Genomic DNA, 13,428 nt, shown 5'->3' on the forward strand with positions numbered 1-13,428 from the left:
CACGAGCGGTAGGCACGACACACGCAACGGTCACCAGCCCAACCCAAAGACCGAACTCACACCGTCAGACTGATTCTGACTCACAGCCACCCCTTTGGGTTTCCGAGGCAGCAAATCTTCACGGAAGCACATTGTCCGGTCTTCCTTCCACGGAGTGGCTGGTGGGTTTGAGCCACCAACCTTCTGGTTGGCAGCTGCCCACTTAACCACAATATAAACACACCACCCTCACAGAACACACCCCACACTCAGTGCAAAACATCGAGCAGAGGGCAGAGTCTGCTCAGCCAGCCTGGTCCGTGGGCGGCCCAGCCTCCCTGGGACCGCAGCTTGGCCAGGTTCCACTACCCTGGCATTCCCAGGGTACAGCAGCGAACACCAGGAGGACGGTGGAGAGTGGGGGCCACACAGCCTCATGACGGAGGAGTCCCCCAGCTTCCCAGGCCTGGGGGCTCCTCTACCGCCACCTTCACAGCCACTCTGTTTACCCTTCTGGCGGCAGCCCTCACTATGGCAACACACCCAAGCTGCTAGCAGGCAGAGCCTGGCCTGCAACCCTACCCGGGCCACTTTCTGCAGTATTTGTCACAAGGCCCAGGTGGTGTCTCCCTGGCCGGGACAGAGGCCCCTCCTTTACTCCCTGAGCACCACCACCACCACCACCACCCATGGGCCTCCCCTCAGGAACCTCTGCCGCCCCAGGGCCTGGGTTCAAATCCTACCTGGGCCTAAGCCACGCGACACTCCCTTCTGCACGCATCTGTGGCCCCGCCATGCCCTGAAGCTGCTCCCAACGAAGCAGTGAGTGAATCCCAGCCCCGCCCTTGTGGCACCTACATTCCCAGAGGGAGAGGGGCACAGAAACCCACCCACAACAAAGCTGCGTGGAAATTCCCAAGAAGGTGAGGGCAGAGATGTGTGCACAGGGAGTGAAAGGCTAACTGCACCAAGACCTAAGACAGGGAACAGCACGCCCAGCACAGGGAACAGCAAGGGTTGTCCTGAGGCTAGAGCACACATCTATGAGTGAGAAACAGAACGAGGCCTCTAGTCACTCCTCCATGCAAACCCCCACAGCGGCCCCTCCACCCTCAGGCCAGAACTCTGACCCCCAGAGTGGCCCCTCCACCCTCAGACCAGAACCTAAACCCCACAGAGGCCCCTCCACCCTCAGTCCAGATCCCTGAACCCCACAGCGGCCCCTCCACCCTCAGGCCAGAACCTAAACCCCACAACGGCCCCTCTACCCTCAGGCCAGAACTCTGACCCCCAGAGTGGCCCCTCCACCCTCAGGCCAGATCCCTGAACCCCACAGCGGCCCCTCTACCCTCAGGCCAGACCCCTGACCCCCACAAAGGCCCCTCCACCCTCAGGTCAGGCCCCTGAACCCCACAACAGCCCCTCCATTCTCAGACCAGACGACTAAGCCCTGAGGCAGCCAAGCCCTGTGCCACTTCAGCCACCCTTGCCCTGCTGTTCCCAACACACTCCTCCACCCTGAGGACATTTTCACCTGACCTGCTCTCTGCTCACACTGGCTCTTGACTTTCAGGAGCCCCCACGCTGAGGTCAGCCCCCTGGGTGGGGAGCTGGGAGGGAGGGCTCTGCCCTGTGGAAGGTGCTGGGTTCCATGCCAAAGGCAGACCTGCTGAGGAAGACGGGGGGCTCTGGCTGCCAGGTCCCCGTCTGGGCTCTGAGGCCTCCCACACCTCTCCATCAGGGAGCCTCTCTTGGGGCCCTGCCCAACACACAGCCCTGGCATCATCAGTACCCCCACTGCGCAAACCCCCACCTACTGCCTAGAGCCCCACAAAATTCCTTAGTTTGCAGCCATGGATGCTTTGAGCCCAGAACGTCTCCAAACATGGGCAATGGGCCCCTGCCTCAGACACCCCCAAGGTAGTTACTAAAACTGAGGACTCCCATGGCCTGCAAAGCAGAGGGGCCCAGGGGTCTGCATCTTAGGGCCCCAGGGAGTCTGACACCTGCCATTTGGAGAATCACTGCCCAGGCCAAGGTCTCACACAGAACGGACATGTCTGGGGGGAGGAGGCTTTAAACACAGCTCTCTGCCACACCTGTCTGGACAGCGCCGGCTGGCCAGGGGTCCCTGGGTTTCTCCAGGTTCCACCTGGTGCTGGTGCCGTCAGGAACAAGAGCTGACGTGAGGAGCTGCCTGGGAGGGCTCTGTGTGAGCGCAGCATTCAGGTTGGGGCAGAAGGAGCTCCCTGCTGCCCTGGCCCGTGGGACGCTGCCCTCTGTCTCAATGCACCTGTTTGCCTGGCGCATGCTGCCCGCCCACCAGGCTGTATGCGAAAAGCCCACCAGAACTTGTCAAAGTCATGAAGCAGGTGCTATTGTTACCCCATTTTCCAGAGGGGAAAACTGAGGCTCCGAAACTGGGAAGATGGGACTGGTACCCAGTTCCCCAGATGAGGGAGCTGAACCTTCTATGAGAGACAGAGAAGAAACAGTGAGACACAGACAGAGAGACAGACAAAATCGGAGACAGAAAGAGTGAGACTGGACAGAGAGAGACAGAAAAGTGACAGAGACAGACGGGCAGAGAAAGAGAAACAGTGAGATAGAGATAAAGAGACACAGAATGAGACAGAGAAAGTGAGACAGAAACAAGCAGGAGACAGAGAGACATCTCTATGGGGACACGGCTGCCCCGTGGCCCTGGCACACAGTGGCAGCTCTAGAACATTCCTGCAGGGCCCCTGGACTTGGTGCTCCCCACTGACTGAGCCCACAGACCAGCCCCGTTTGCCGAGCCCAGCGTGGGGGTAGGAGGGACACCAGCTTCCCAGGGAGACTACCTGGGTTTGTGCCACCATGTGCTGCCGACGGGGCTCTGGACAGCTTCCGTCTGTCTGTCTCTGAGGTCCGCGCGTCTGCCCTTAGGCGAGTGACAGAACTGCTCAGGTTCTGTTTTCTCATCTGTAAAATGGGTTTCCCAGAGGACCAGCTCAGCAGGCTTGTAGGAGACCCTCCGTCACTAGAGCCGCACTTCTCAGCCAGACGACGTCACCCGCTGGGGACTGGTGGCACTGTCCAGGACACCTGTGGGCGTCAGCAGCATCCAGCAGGTAGAGCTCAGGGGTGCTGCGCAACATCCCCCAACACACAGGACAGGCCCCGCCACGGGGCATCCTCCAGCCCGGGCTGGGAAGCCGGCTGCAGCACGCTGTAAACTGCAAACCAAGGGTGAGCAGGGAATCCTCATGGCTCTCACCCACAGACCACAGGCTGGGGGGACCCTAAGTGGGGGCCAGGTAGGGACCCAGACACACAGGGCCACACGGAGGTGAACCACTGAGCTCAGGCGGGAAAGGCAAGCCCAGCTGAACCAGGGGCCACCCCAGCCAAACCAGACCCACCCCTGGAGCTGGTCCTCAGGCCTCCGGAAAGGGCACAGCCTGGGGCCACACCTCTGTGCACCCCACACCCCAACCACACAACACTGAAAAGGCTCTCTGGCCCTGGTGTGCGCCTGCCCAGCCCCTAGCCACACCAGAAACGCCATGGGGCCACCCACCTTCCCATCTCATGCCCCATCTCTCATCTCAGCACCACCTCCTCCAGGACACATCTCCCCTCTCCCTCCGTAGGCCTCCTCCAGGTCTCCCTGTCCCCACCCGAGTAGCCAGAGGGGTCCTCTTAAAACCAGACCATGCACTCCCTGGAGGGGTCGTCTCCACTGGCCCCCATCGCGCCCAGGACCAACCCGTCTCCCACCATGCCACCCGACACAGCATCAACACCACTCTCCACCCTCATGCCCACCCGCCCCTCCTGCCACGCCCACCTCCTGTTCCCATCCCAGGGCCTGTGTACTGGCCAGGCTCTGCTTCCAGCTTCTTCCCACAGCTTAAACCTCAGTCCTGGGGCTTCTCTGACCAGGGCCAGGCAGACTCTGGCTTTATTTCCTTCCCACAAGGAGACCTGAGGGCCTGAAGTGGACCCCCACCTCACAGGAGTCACAGCCCCCCGCAGCTAGGAGCAGGCACAGCCTGGGACAGTCGAGGGCTAGGAGGCCAGCTGACCGGGCGCCCACAGCTCCACCCACACGTCTGCAGCTGGGCAGAGCCTGAGGCAGGCTCAGCCTCAGTCAAGGCTCAGTTCCAGCCCCTGCTGGACACCTGGCGGCCTTTGACCTTCAAGATAGGGATTTAACACTCTCCATGCGGCAGGGAACTCGGCAGCACCAACGGCCCCTCCGTGGGGCCAAGGAAGGGCAACGATGGTCACATCCAGCCACGCTACACAGAAGGCTGGACTCCCAGGACTGCCCACCCGGAGGCAAGGGACAGTAGATAAGCCACTCAGAGCCAGAGACTGGGAGGGGTCAGGGACCCGAAGGTCAGCCGGCCCAGCACCCCCGCCCCGAGGTCCATCCCGCCTAGCCGGCACCGTCGGGGCCCCCAGGACATTGTTCTTCATTTTCCATGCTTCCTCATTCCATCCAGAAAGCCTTCCTAGTCTCTCGACCACAATTCCAGTGCTTTCATGCAAAATGCTACTCAGTTTTCCAAAAGGATTAATGCCACCGTTAGTGTGTGTGGAACCCAGCAAGGGCAGAGACGCAGCCGTGGGGTGGGTGGGCCCAGTGGGCTCAGGGGGCGTAATGGGCAGACACCACCTCCTGCTGCCAGAGACCAGGCATGACCACACTGGACACGGGCACCTGGGCTGGGATGGGGATGTTGAGGACGGGTGACTCAGGGGGTCTCTGCCACTAGGGCACCGGGGCCATGCAGCACAAATCACAGATCATGGAAGGGTTGCCGGGGGGTGCTGAGGAGGTTCAGCAGGACCGAGCCACTCCCCAGGTCCAGAGTCACCCAGCTCAGAAGACAGGGGGACCCTGGAGGCCTGGCCCAGACGGAGGCTAGGGAGGGGTCCTCCTGGCTCTTGGCAGCTGGGAACCATTCGCCATGGCCCAGGCAGCTGTCCAGCAGGCCCCGCTGGAAGGGGAATGGGCCCAGGTCCCTGCCCCGATCCCAACACACACAGGGTCAGCAGCACACAGCCAGGAACACGCCAGATGGAGACATGGGAGAACCCCAAGCTCGGATCCTGGTCATACCCGTCCTGGCCACGTGACCTTGGCAAGACCCTCTCTGGCCTCAGTGTCCCCATCTAAGTGGGGAGGAAAGGAAGGCCATCATGCCCAAGGGAACCACCCCTAGCTGCTTCCTGGGGCCAAGACTCATGCCCCTGAGAAGGCTGAGGGCTGGGGCTCTGGGTAGGAGCCTGAGAACCCCCACGCCAGCGTACACCAGCCAGCCACACTGCCGGCTCACTCAGGGCAAAACTGTCAGTAAGAGCAACCTGCTGCCGTCCAGGAGGGCTCACTCTCCAAAGGCAGATGCCTTTGAAAATGAAACCGAAACAGGCAAATGAGGCCCTTCACTTTTGCTGGCCCCCAGGGACCCTGTCCCCATGTGCTGGGCCTGCCAGGGCGGCTGCCCACCCAGAGGTCCTTGGAGGGCAGCAGCTCCAGGGGGCAGTGAACCTGAGCTTGGTCCTTGCACGTGAGGGTCACACCAGGCCGGGTCTCCTCCACTAGGAGGGCACCAAGCCTAGAACCAGCATCTCAGTCCTCACCCACCTGAACCCAAACTCCCGCTCTCCTGGAACCGGGCCCATGACACCCCTCCAGCAGTCAAGGTCAGCCCATCTTCCACTGGTCGGGCCCAAAGCTCTGGAATCTTGTCCCACTACTCTTTCCCCACCACACCTTCCTGCCGGAACCCAGCCACATCTCACCAAAGCCCAGGTCCCTCAGCGCCTGCTGCCTGGACCCCTACCCACAGTCCAGGTCACCCCAGCAGACAGGGGAGGTGCTGAGGGTACCAACAGGCCCTTCACCCTCTGCCTGCAGCCTGCCCTGGCACTCAGCTGAAGACCAAGCACCCCCCAGGACACCGAGGCCCTGCCAGCCCCTCAGCCCATCTCCCGTCCCCTCCCTGCTGCCATGCTGGCCACCATACTGCTCAACACGCCAGCCACGCTGTCCCCCAACATACAAAAGCCAGCTTCCCAGCCCCCCACCATGCCCCCTCCGCTCTCCTCCTGCCACCATCTCAGGTGGCCCTGGCTTCCTTTTCTGTTGGCCCCTCCTCCCCTGAAAGTAAAAACAAGGCCCTGACGTCCCAGAGGGCACTGGCCCCCACCCAGCCCCCACAGCGACGCCTCGACCTCACTTCCTGCCAAGCCCCACCCGCACAGCCTCTGCCGTGCACCTGCCGGGCCTCAGCCTGTCCCGGGTTCTGTAGGCAGCCACCCTGCTTCCCGCCCAGAGAGGCCTCCCCACCTGCCCCACTGTCCCTCTCAAACCCTGCAGGGTCTGGCGGCTTTTAGACTTTATTTGAAATAATTGTTGCCTCTCGATACACTGCAAAACTACTGCAGGGAGGTCGCACGTATCTACCCCCCCCCATGGTGACAGCTAATGTGATCACCATTCATGATCTAAGCCAGGACCCCCACCCAGGCACTCTGTGCCCACAAGGCTGCAGCAAGGGTGCACGCTTTCTGATGCACTTCTTCCCTGTGCGTCTCATGTGTGATCCTGTCACTTCTCATCACAGAGCTTGGAAGAACCTCCACCATCTGCAGGACACAGGACTGTCCCGCCCCAGGAAGGAGCCCCCTGACTGGGCCCCCTCCAGCCCCACCTGCAAGGACACATTCCAATGGCCTGGCTCCCCAGAGATGTGAGCAGAGTTGGGGCCCCAGACTCTCATTCACCAAGAATCCCAGGCAAAAAGGACATTATACAGCAATAAAGAATAGCAAACGCATTGCTGTCGAGTCGATCCCGGCCCCTAGTGACCCTACAGGACGGAGCAGGACCACCCCACAGGGTTTCCCAGACTGGAACCTTCACGGAAGCAGACTGCTTCATGTTTCTCCCACAGAAGGGCTGTGAAGCTAAGGGGTTAACAGCTAAGCGCCCAACCACTACACCACCATGGCTCCTCTATGTAGTGATGAAAAGGTCCATTCGTCTAGAAGATTCAACAATCGTAAGTACATATGCACCCAACACCACGGCACCTAAATCTATCAAGCAAAGGCTGAAGGGACCTGGAGTGAGAAATAGCTCCGGCAGTGACAGGCGGAGACGTTAGTGCACCACACTCCATCCCGCACGGGACTTCCAGAAGGATCAACAAAGAAACAGAGCACCTGATGCTATAAACCGCCAGACAGAGCAGAAGTCTACAGAACACGCCACCCGACAGCGCACAACACACATCCTGCCCCAGGGTCCACTCTCCGGAGAGACCACGTGCTAGACCCAAAGCCATCAAATGAAAGGGAGGAAGTCATTCAAAGCATTTTCTGACACAACAAAGAGACACTGGAAATCAGCAAAAGAAATAGAAGTGGGGAACACACAGGCAGGGAAATTGAAGAGCACACTGTTAAACTTCCAGGGTCAAGGAAAAACCACGGTGTCCCTGCACACGGCCTGCACACAGCAGGTGTCCAGTAAACAGTCGGGTGCGCAATTCAGGGAGCGCTTTTCACACTTGCCCCAGCTCCACCGGCTCCACGATCACGGACACACGGGCATCGTCCCAAACCTCCCTCAGGCCAACGGTGCCAGTTCACCCTGGGTGGCTGAGGCAGCCTTGGGTGACCAGCGTGGCCTTGTGGTGACCCCATGGACCTTTGCACAGAAGGGCGCCGGGTCCCTGAAGCCTCACGAGTGGGACGTGATGTGCCCCTGCTTGGGAAGAGAGTCTCATGCCACCATGAGCTTCAGAACTCCCAGCTCTGACCTGCTCTGGCCTCGGCCAGGGGAGGTGGTAGGGCCCTGCGAGAGGGACATGAGACTTCCAAGCCCCAACTCTGGCCCTCCCACCCGGCGTGTGAGCTCAGGACACTTCTCCTTGGTTCTAAGCCTCAGCCCTGCACAGGCAGGTGGTCGACGGGCCTTGTCCAGGGCAGCTGTGAGGCGCATCACCGACAGATCCCACCTCCTCCTGGTGACCCCCTGGGAGACTTGTCTCACTTGTGGGTGCTCACGCAGCCCCCAGGACAGCCCTGACAGGTGGCCCCATCAAAGCCCCCACTACACAGGCGGGGAGTCCATCAGAGGCCTGGAGAGAAGGCCTGGGCTCAAACCTGGGCCAGCCCCTGGAGCCGTGTCCCCAGCACATAGCCGCCCGAACCCCAGGCAGCGCACCTGCCCTCCCCAGGTGCCGGGACCCTGACCTGCGTCTCAGCACCTGGTACAGACCAGGGCGCGCAGCATGCGGCCTCGAGCCGGCAGCAAGGCCCCCTTAAGAACAGGGGGTGGGGGTGGGGGTGGACGGCTGTGCCCAGAGCAGCAGCTGACCCGTCAAAAATAACCCAGGAGAGGCTCCAAAGGCAGCCAGGCCCAGGACAAACCTCAGGTCCCACACCCCGGTGCCCAGGCGGGGACCCAGGATGTCCCTTTTAGGCCAGACTTGAGCCCATGCCCTCTCTAAAACACCATCCTTCTCTCCTGCCCGCAGGCTTCTAGCTATCCCAGTGGCCAGCAGAGAGAAGCATGTCTGTCTGTTTTCTCCTGTGACCACACAGGACTGAGGGACTGGCACAGAATCGAGTCACTGGTCAAGAATGTCCCAGGCACAGTCCTGCAACAGCAACACACATACGTTAGGTCCTGGGAGACCTCACTCAACTCAGAGAAAGAAAGAAGTCACGCAGTACAGGGGCCCCAGGAAACAGCATAAAGTGTGGAACAATCTTTCCACAGAGACCGATGTCCACCACCAGTCCAGGGGGCTTTCCAGAGCGACCACACCCAAGCACAGAGCTCTGGGCCCTTAGGACTGCTGAACACGTGCTACTGCGGCCAGAAAGCCCGGGACAAGTTCAACCGGGCACGAGAGAGTTAACTGGTCACAAACTCGCAGCGGGGCTCAGGGCTCCCACCGTGCCTGAGCCAATGCAGGCCGGGCACTGCAACACTGACCGCTGAGTCAGGCCGTGGTGCTCCGGGCGGATTGTTCGCAAAGACAAAAGGGACGCTGACAGCCCGTCTCTCCAGCCAGGCAGGTGGGCGCTGGGAGACGGCAGCTGACCCAGGCAGCGCGGCCCTGGCCGTCTCTCAGCGGCAACACGCCCAGGGGATCCTCCCACCACGCCAGCGGTCTCTGGAACAGTGGGCCCAGAGGTGGCACGACCGACAGGCTTCAGTTCACCAGGCCTCGGAAACAAAGAGCTGGACAGTCCCTCTGGCTCCTTGTCCCTGTCTGGGTCCCCACCCCATGGCAACCAACAAGTAGACTTCAGGCCTGTCACTGTCACAGGTGTTAAACGGCCTGCCAGGGGATCCAGTTACAAAACAGTGTCGCCTGAAGTCAGGAGCAAACGGTGGTGGTCAAAGCTCACCCTGAGAAGCCCTCAAAGGCCCCAAGACCGTGAGCAGAAGACCCACCCCCAGAGGACAGCACCTGGAGGTGTGGGTTCCAATCCCGCCTCGGCCACCCTGCACAGGCTGTTTAACCTTCCCTCACCTCAGTTTCACCATCCATAACCAGACGAGGTCAAGTCGATTCCGACTCACGGCAACCCCACTGTGTCAGAACAGAGCTGGGTTCCGTGGGGTTCCCAATGGCTGGTTTATGGAAGAGTATCACCGGGCCTCTCCTCTAACATCCCTCTGGGCGGGCTCGAACCACCAACCTTTCGGTTAGCAGCCAAGGGTGTTAACTGTTTACTCTAGCCAGGGACTCCTTTCCTCATCTATGGAGCGAGGACGGAAACAGCCCCAACTTCAGAGCGCTGCTGGGAGGCCAGGAGAGAAAGCCTGTCCCGCCAGAGCCATGTCCCACGAGGCAGGCATGGTCCCCAGGGGCCGTCATCTCACCCTCCAGATGAGAGTTCGAACGGCTCCAGAGGGAACAGCATGGGCAAGACAGACCCAGACGGTAAGAGCCAGAGCCAGCATTTGAACCCAGATCTGTGGGCTTCAGAGGACAGTTAGCGGAGTCCCAGCCGGGAGGCAACAAAGGGATCTGGGTCTGAGTGGGGAAGGCAAGCTGCCTTTTAGCAGAAAGAGCTGCACACGTTACAGGCTTACTCTGACCTGGGTGCCATTGCACACCCCCATCCTGAGCCCCTGGTGTGCACCCCACAAAGAGCCAGGACAACAGCTCACAGGAGAAACGCCCCCCTCACGTGCCATGAACCCCAAAAAGGAAGACCCAAGTGAAGACAGGAAAGCCAAGTCCCCCCGACACTGTGCACAAAGGCTCCAGGTATCACGGAGCAGATCCCAGGGCGAAAACAACAGCAGGACACTTGCTCCTCACCACTCCCGGCTCCCCGAGGGCCCAAGAGCCAGAGCAGGGAGTTGAGCCACCAGCCACCCCTGCAAGCTGGGAGGCCCAGGCCACATCCCACACCCACCAGTGGGCGGCTCTTCCTGCCACTGGGCTCACAGGGACCCAACGCCCGTGGAAGCCACAGGGAGACGCAGCTCACGCGGACAGCGCACCCAGCTAAGTGGGCATGTGGCAACTTCGCGGCTGTCTGACCAATCCTCCAGACCCAAGAGCAGGGTCCACCCAGCTCTCCTTCCTCCCCCCGCCCTTGACTATGTGCTCACTGGCCCACCCTGCCCCATCTGCTCCTCCAGGTGCCCACCCCTCCCAGACTACACACACACACACCTCCCCACAGGAGGCACAGAACCCAGCGTCTTGGCTTTGGCCCCAAGATCTGAAGCAGAGCCTAGTGTCTGAGAGAAGCAGCCTGCGTCCTACGGGCCCCATCACTCCTCCAAGACACACGGACTCCCAAACCCATCAATATTCCCTCTGCACTGGTGAAACAGCCGACATCAATCACAGAGCTGGGAACGAGACCGCAGGCAAGGTCCTTTGTGCCCCTGAAGGGTGTGTGTCCTGCCCCAAACAGCTGCTCAAAGAAAAAGGCGGGGGTGGGGGAGGCCTGGGACAGAGGAAGGGTGGCTGTGCTTCAGCAAAGCCTCTCAGACAAAAGGCCCACAGGAGAGGCCTACTAGGCAGGTGTCATCTGGCCCTGGTCACGTCTGACCTGCGGCAGCTCCATGAACGTCAGACCCCGGTTGGCAGTGACCAGCTGCCCCCATCTACTGGGCAAGTCAGAGAGGTGCCAAGGAATCACCGAGTTCCTGTGAGTATCAGCAGACACCGCACAGCGTGCCCGTGTACGGGCCCTCTGCAAAGCCCTCTACCCACAGGAACTAAGAGATGCTGTGGAAACACCTGTTGCCACAGTCGACTGTGGCCTATGACGCTCCCACATGTGTCAGGGCAGAATCGTGCTCCATACAGCTTTAATGGCTGTAATCTTAGAGAAAGGAGCTCTGGGGGCACAGTGTCTAAGGCATTTGACTGCTAACCAGAAGGCTGGAGGTTCAAACCCACCAGCCACTCCTTGGAAGGAAGACTGGGCAATCTACTTCCACAAAGATTTACTGGCTCAGAAACCCAGTGGGGGCCTCTATGGGTCAGAATGACTCAATGGCAGTGGGTTTGGTTTTGGTTTGGTAACCTCAGAGATCACAGGTCCTTCTTCTGCAGTGGCACTGGGTGGATTTGAACCACCAACCTTTTGGTTAGTAGACGAGTGCAAACCATTCACACCACCCCGAGATCTGTTACCAGCCACATCTTACAGATGAGAAAACCAAGTCACATCATGGTGATGTCAGCCACCTGAGGTCACACGACGAGTGCGCGGGGAGGCAGGAGTGGCACCCAGGCAGGCCGACTCCGAGCCCGTTCCCCACCTGTCACAGTGCGGCAGTGGGGAAATACCACCTGCCCTCTTTCACTCTCCTCAGTGTCTCAAAGGGACAAGGAAGGGAGCTTGCAAACAGCACAACCAAAGCTTTGGGGTTAGGGTGCCAGGGTGGAGAGTTTCCTCCCACAGGAGGAGAACCCATGGCCCACCTGCCCCACCCCGTACACATACTCACCCATAGGTCCGCTGGATCAAGGCGGGGTGGAGCTGCTGCACACCAACTGCAAAGCCTGAAACAGAGGGGTCCGCCATGGCTCACACGGCGAGCAGGAGCACAGGCCACACCCCCCCAAGTCCAAGAAGTAACCAGCTTCCTCTCCCCTTCCAGTCCCTGCAGCAGGTGAATCCCCAAAGCATCTAGTACAACTGGCTGACTGCCTTCCTAACAACCTGGGGTGACAACCCACTTTGTCCCAGAAAGGGGTCTGGCTCGGGGCAGCTCCAAAGCTGAGGTGACTGCCCTGTGCTGCTCTGGGGTCGAGTACAGCTGACTGCACCATGGGGCAGGGGCCGCTTCCACTCACAGACCCGGGGAAGGAAACTGCTCTCACCTGGCTGCAGGCTCCGCGGCTTGGCACCCAGGTACGCCAAGTTCACGTTGGCCTTGCGGCCGTCAATGATGGGGTTAGGGTCTTTGCAAGCCCTCTCAGCGGCTGCCCGATCTGCCATGGTCACCTGGGTGGAGCAGACACAGTCTCAGGGGCATGGAGACAACCGGAAGACAGAGGCTGAGGCTTTGCCCAACACCCACACCCCCTCCCTCCCTCTGAGGGTGCCCATCACTCAGTCCCCTCAGACCCCAAGCCAGGGCCCTCCCAAAAAGTTGCCTGTTGCCCCAAGAGGTCCAGGTCCTCCCCTCCAAGTGCAGGCATACCTTGGGGTCAAGGGCAGAAACAATTCCCAGGGGGGAGAGGACAAAAATTAACCCCAAAGGAAGGCAGGGGACTCCAGCCTGCCCCCCAACGTGGCCGAGAACTTCCGCATGGGAGGCCTGGGGGCACTGTGGTCGGGGGGAAGTAGCAGCAACATCTTATCACTTAAGGGGATGTTTATTTGGGCGACCGAGGGGCTGCTGAGGAATAAGGAAGGGGCTAAAGGCCCCAAAGCACCCCGGGTGGAACCTGTGCCCCTCACTCGCTTGTGGCCCCAGGAAACCTCAAGAGAGGCTGTCTACCCCAAAAATCCTCTGGGCAAGATGAGGAGTCCTAACCGAGTTTCCTTTACGGGGTGGGGGTGGGGAGCTGGGGCCTGGGGGCGTCAGCGCAGGCGGGCCTGGGCCCCGGCGCGCGGCAGGTGCGGGCCTGGGAGGCGCCCGGGGACCGGGGCGCTGGGAGTGCACCCGGGCTGACTCAGCGCCCGGGACGCGATAAGAGGGCGCTCGGGGCCACTTACGAAGCCGTAGCCGCGGGACTTGCCCGTCTGGCGGTCCGTGATGACCACGGCCTCCTCGATGTCCCCGAAGCCCTCGAAGTACTTCCTGAGCGAGGCGTCCGTGGTGTGGTAGGGCAGGCCGCCCACGAAGATCTTGGTGAACGTGGTGTCCTTCTGCGAGCCGTGCATGGCGCCGCGGGCGGCCAGCGGCCGCGCCAAGCCCGCGCTCGGGGCGCACGCCGCCGGCTGCAACAG

At 60.8% G+C, this 13,428-nt stretch overlaps 1 protein-coding gene across 1 annotated transcript in view; it reads right to left on the reverse strand.

The window, feature by feature from the left end:
* Positions 1 to 13,422, reverse strand: part of RBM38 (RNA binding motif protein 38) — a 17,455-nt gene extending 4,033 nt beyond the window's left edge. The window contains exons 1-3 of the mRNA XM_007951507.1: positions 13,195 to 13,422; positions 12,354 to 12,477; positions 11,978 to 12,032 (exon numbers count right to left, since the gene is read on the reverse strand). Coding sequence (XP_007949698.1) covers positions 11,978 to 12,032; positions 12,354 to 12,477; positions 13,195 to 13,362 — 347 coding nt within the window. The 5' untranslated portion in view covers positions 13,363 to 13,422. The remainder of the gene's footprint in view (positions 1 to 11,977; positions 12,033 to 12,353; positions 12,478 to 13,194) is intronic.
* Positions 13,423 to 13,428: the final 6 nt, after the last annotated feature.

Source organism: Orycteropus afer, unplaced genomic scaffold (genome assembly GCF_000298275.1).
Source record: "Orycteropus afer afer isolate SDZICR_OR568_19922 unplaced genomic scaffold, OryAfe1.0 scaffold00295, whole genome shotgun sequence".
Classification (NCBI taxonomy): Eukaryota; Metazoa; Chordata; class Mammalia; order Tubulidentata; family Orycteropodidae; genus Orycteropus; species Orycteropus afer.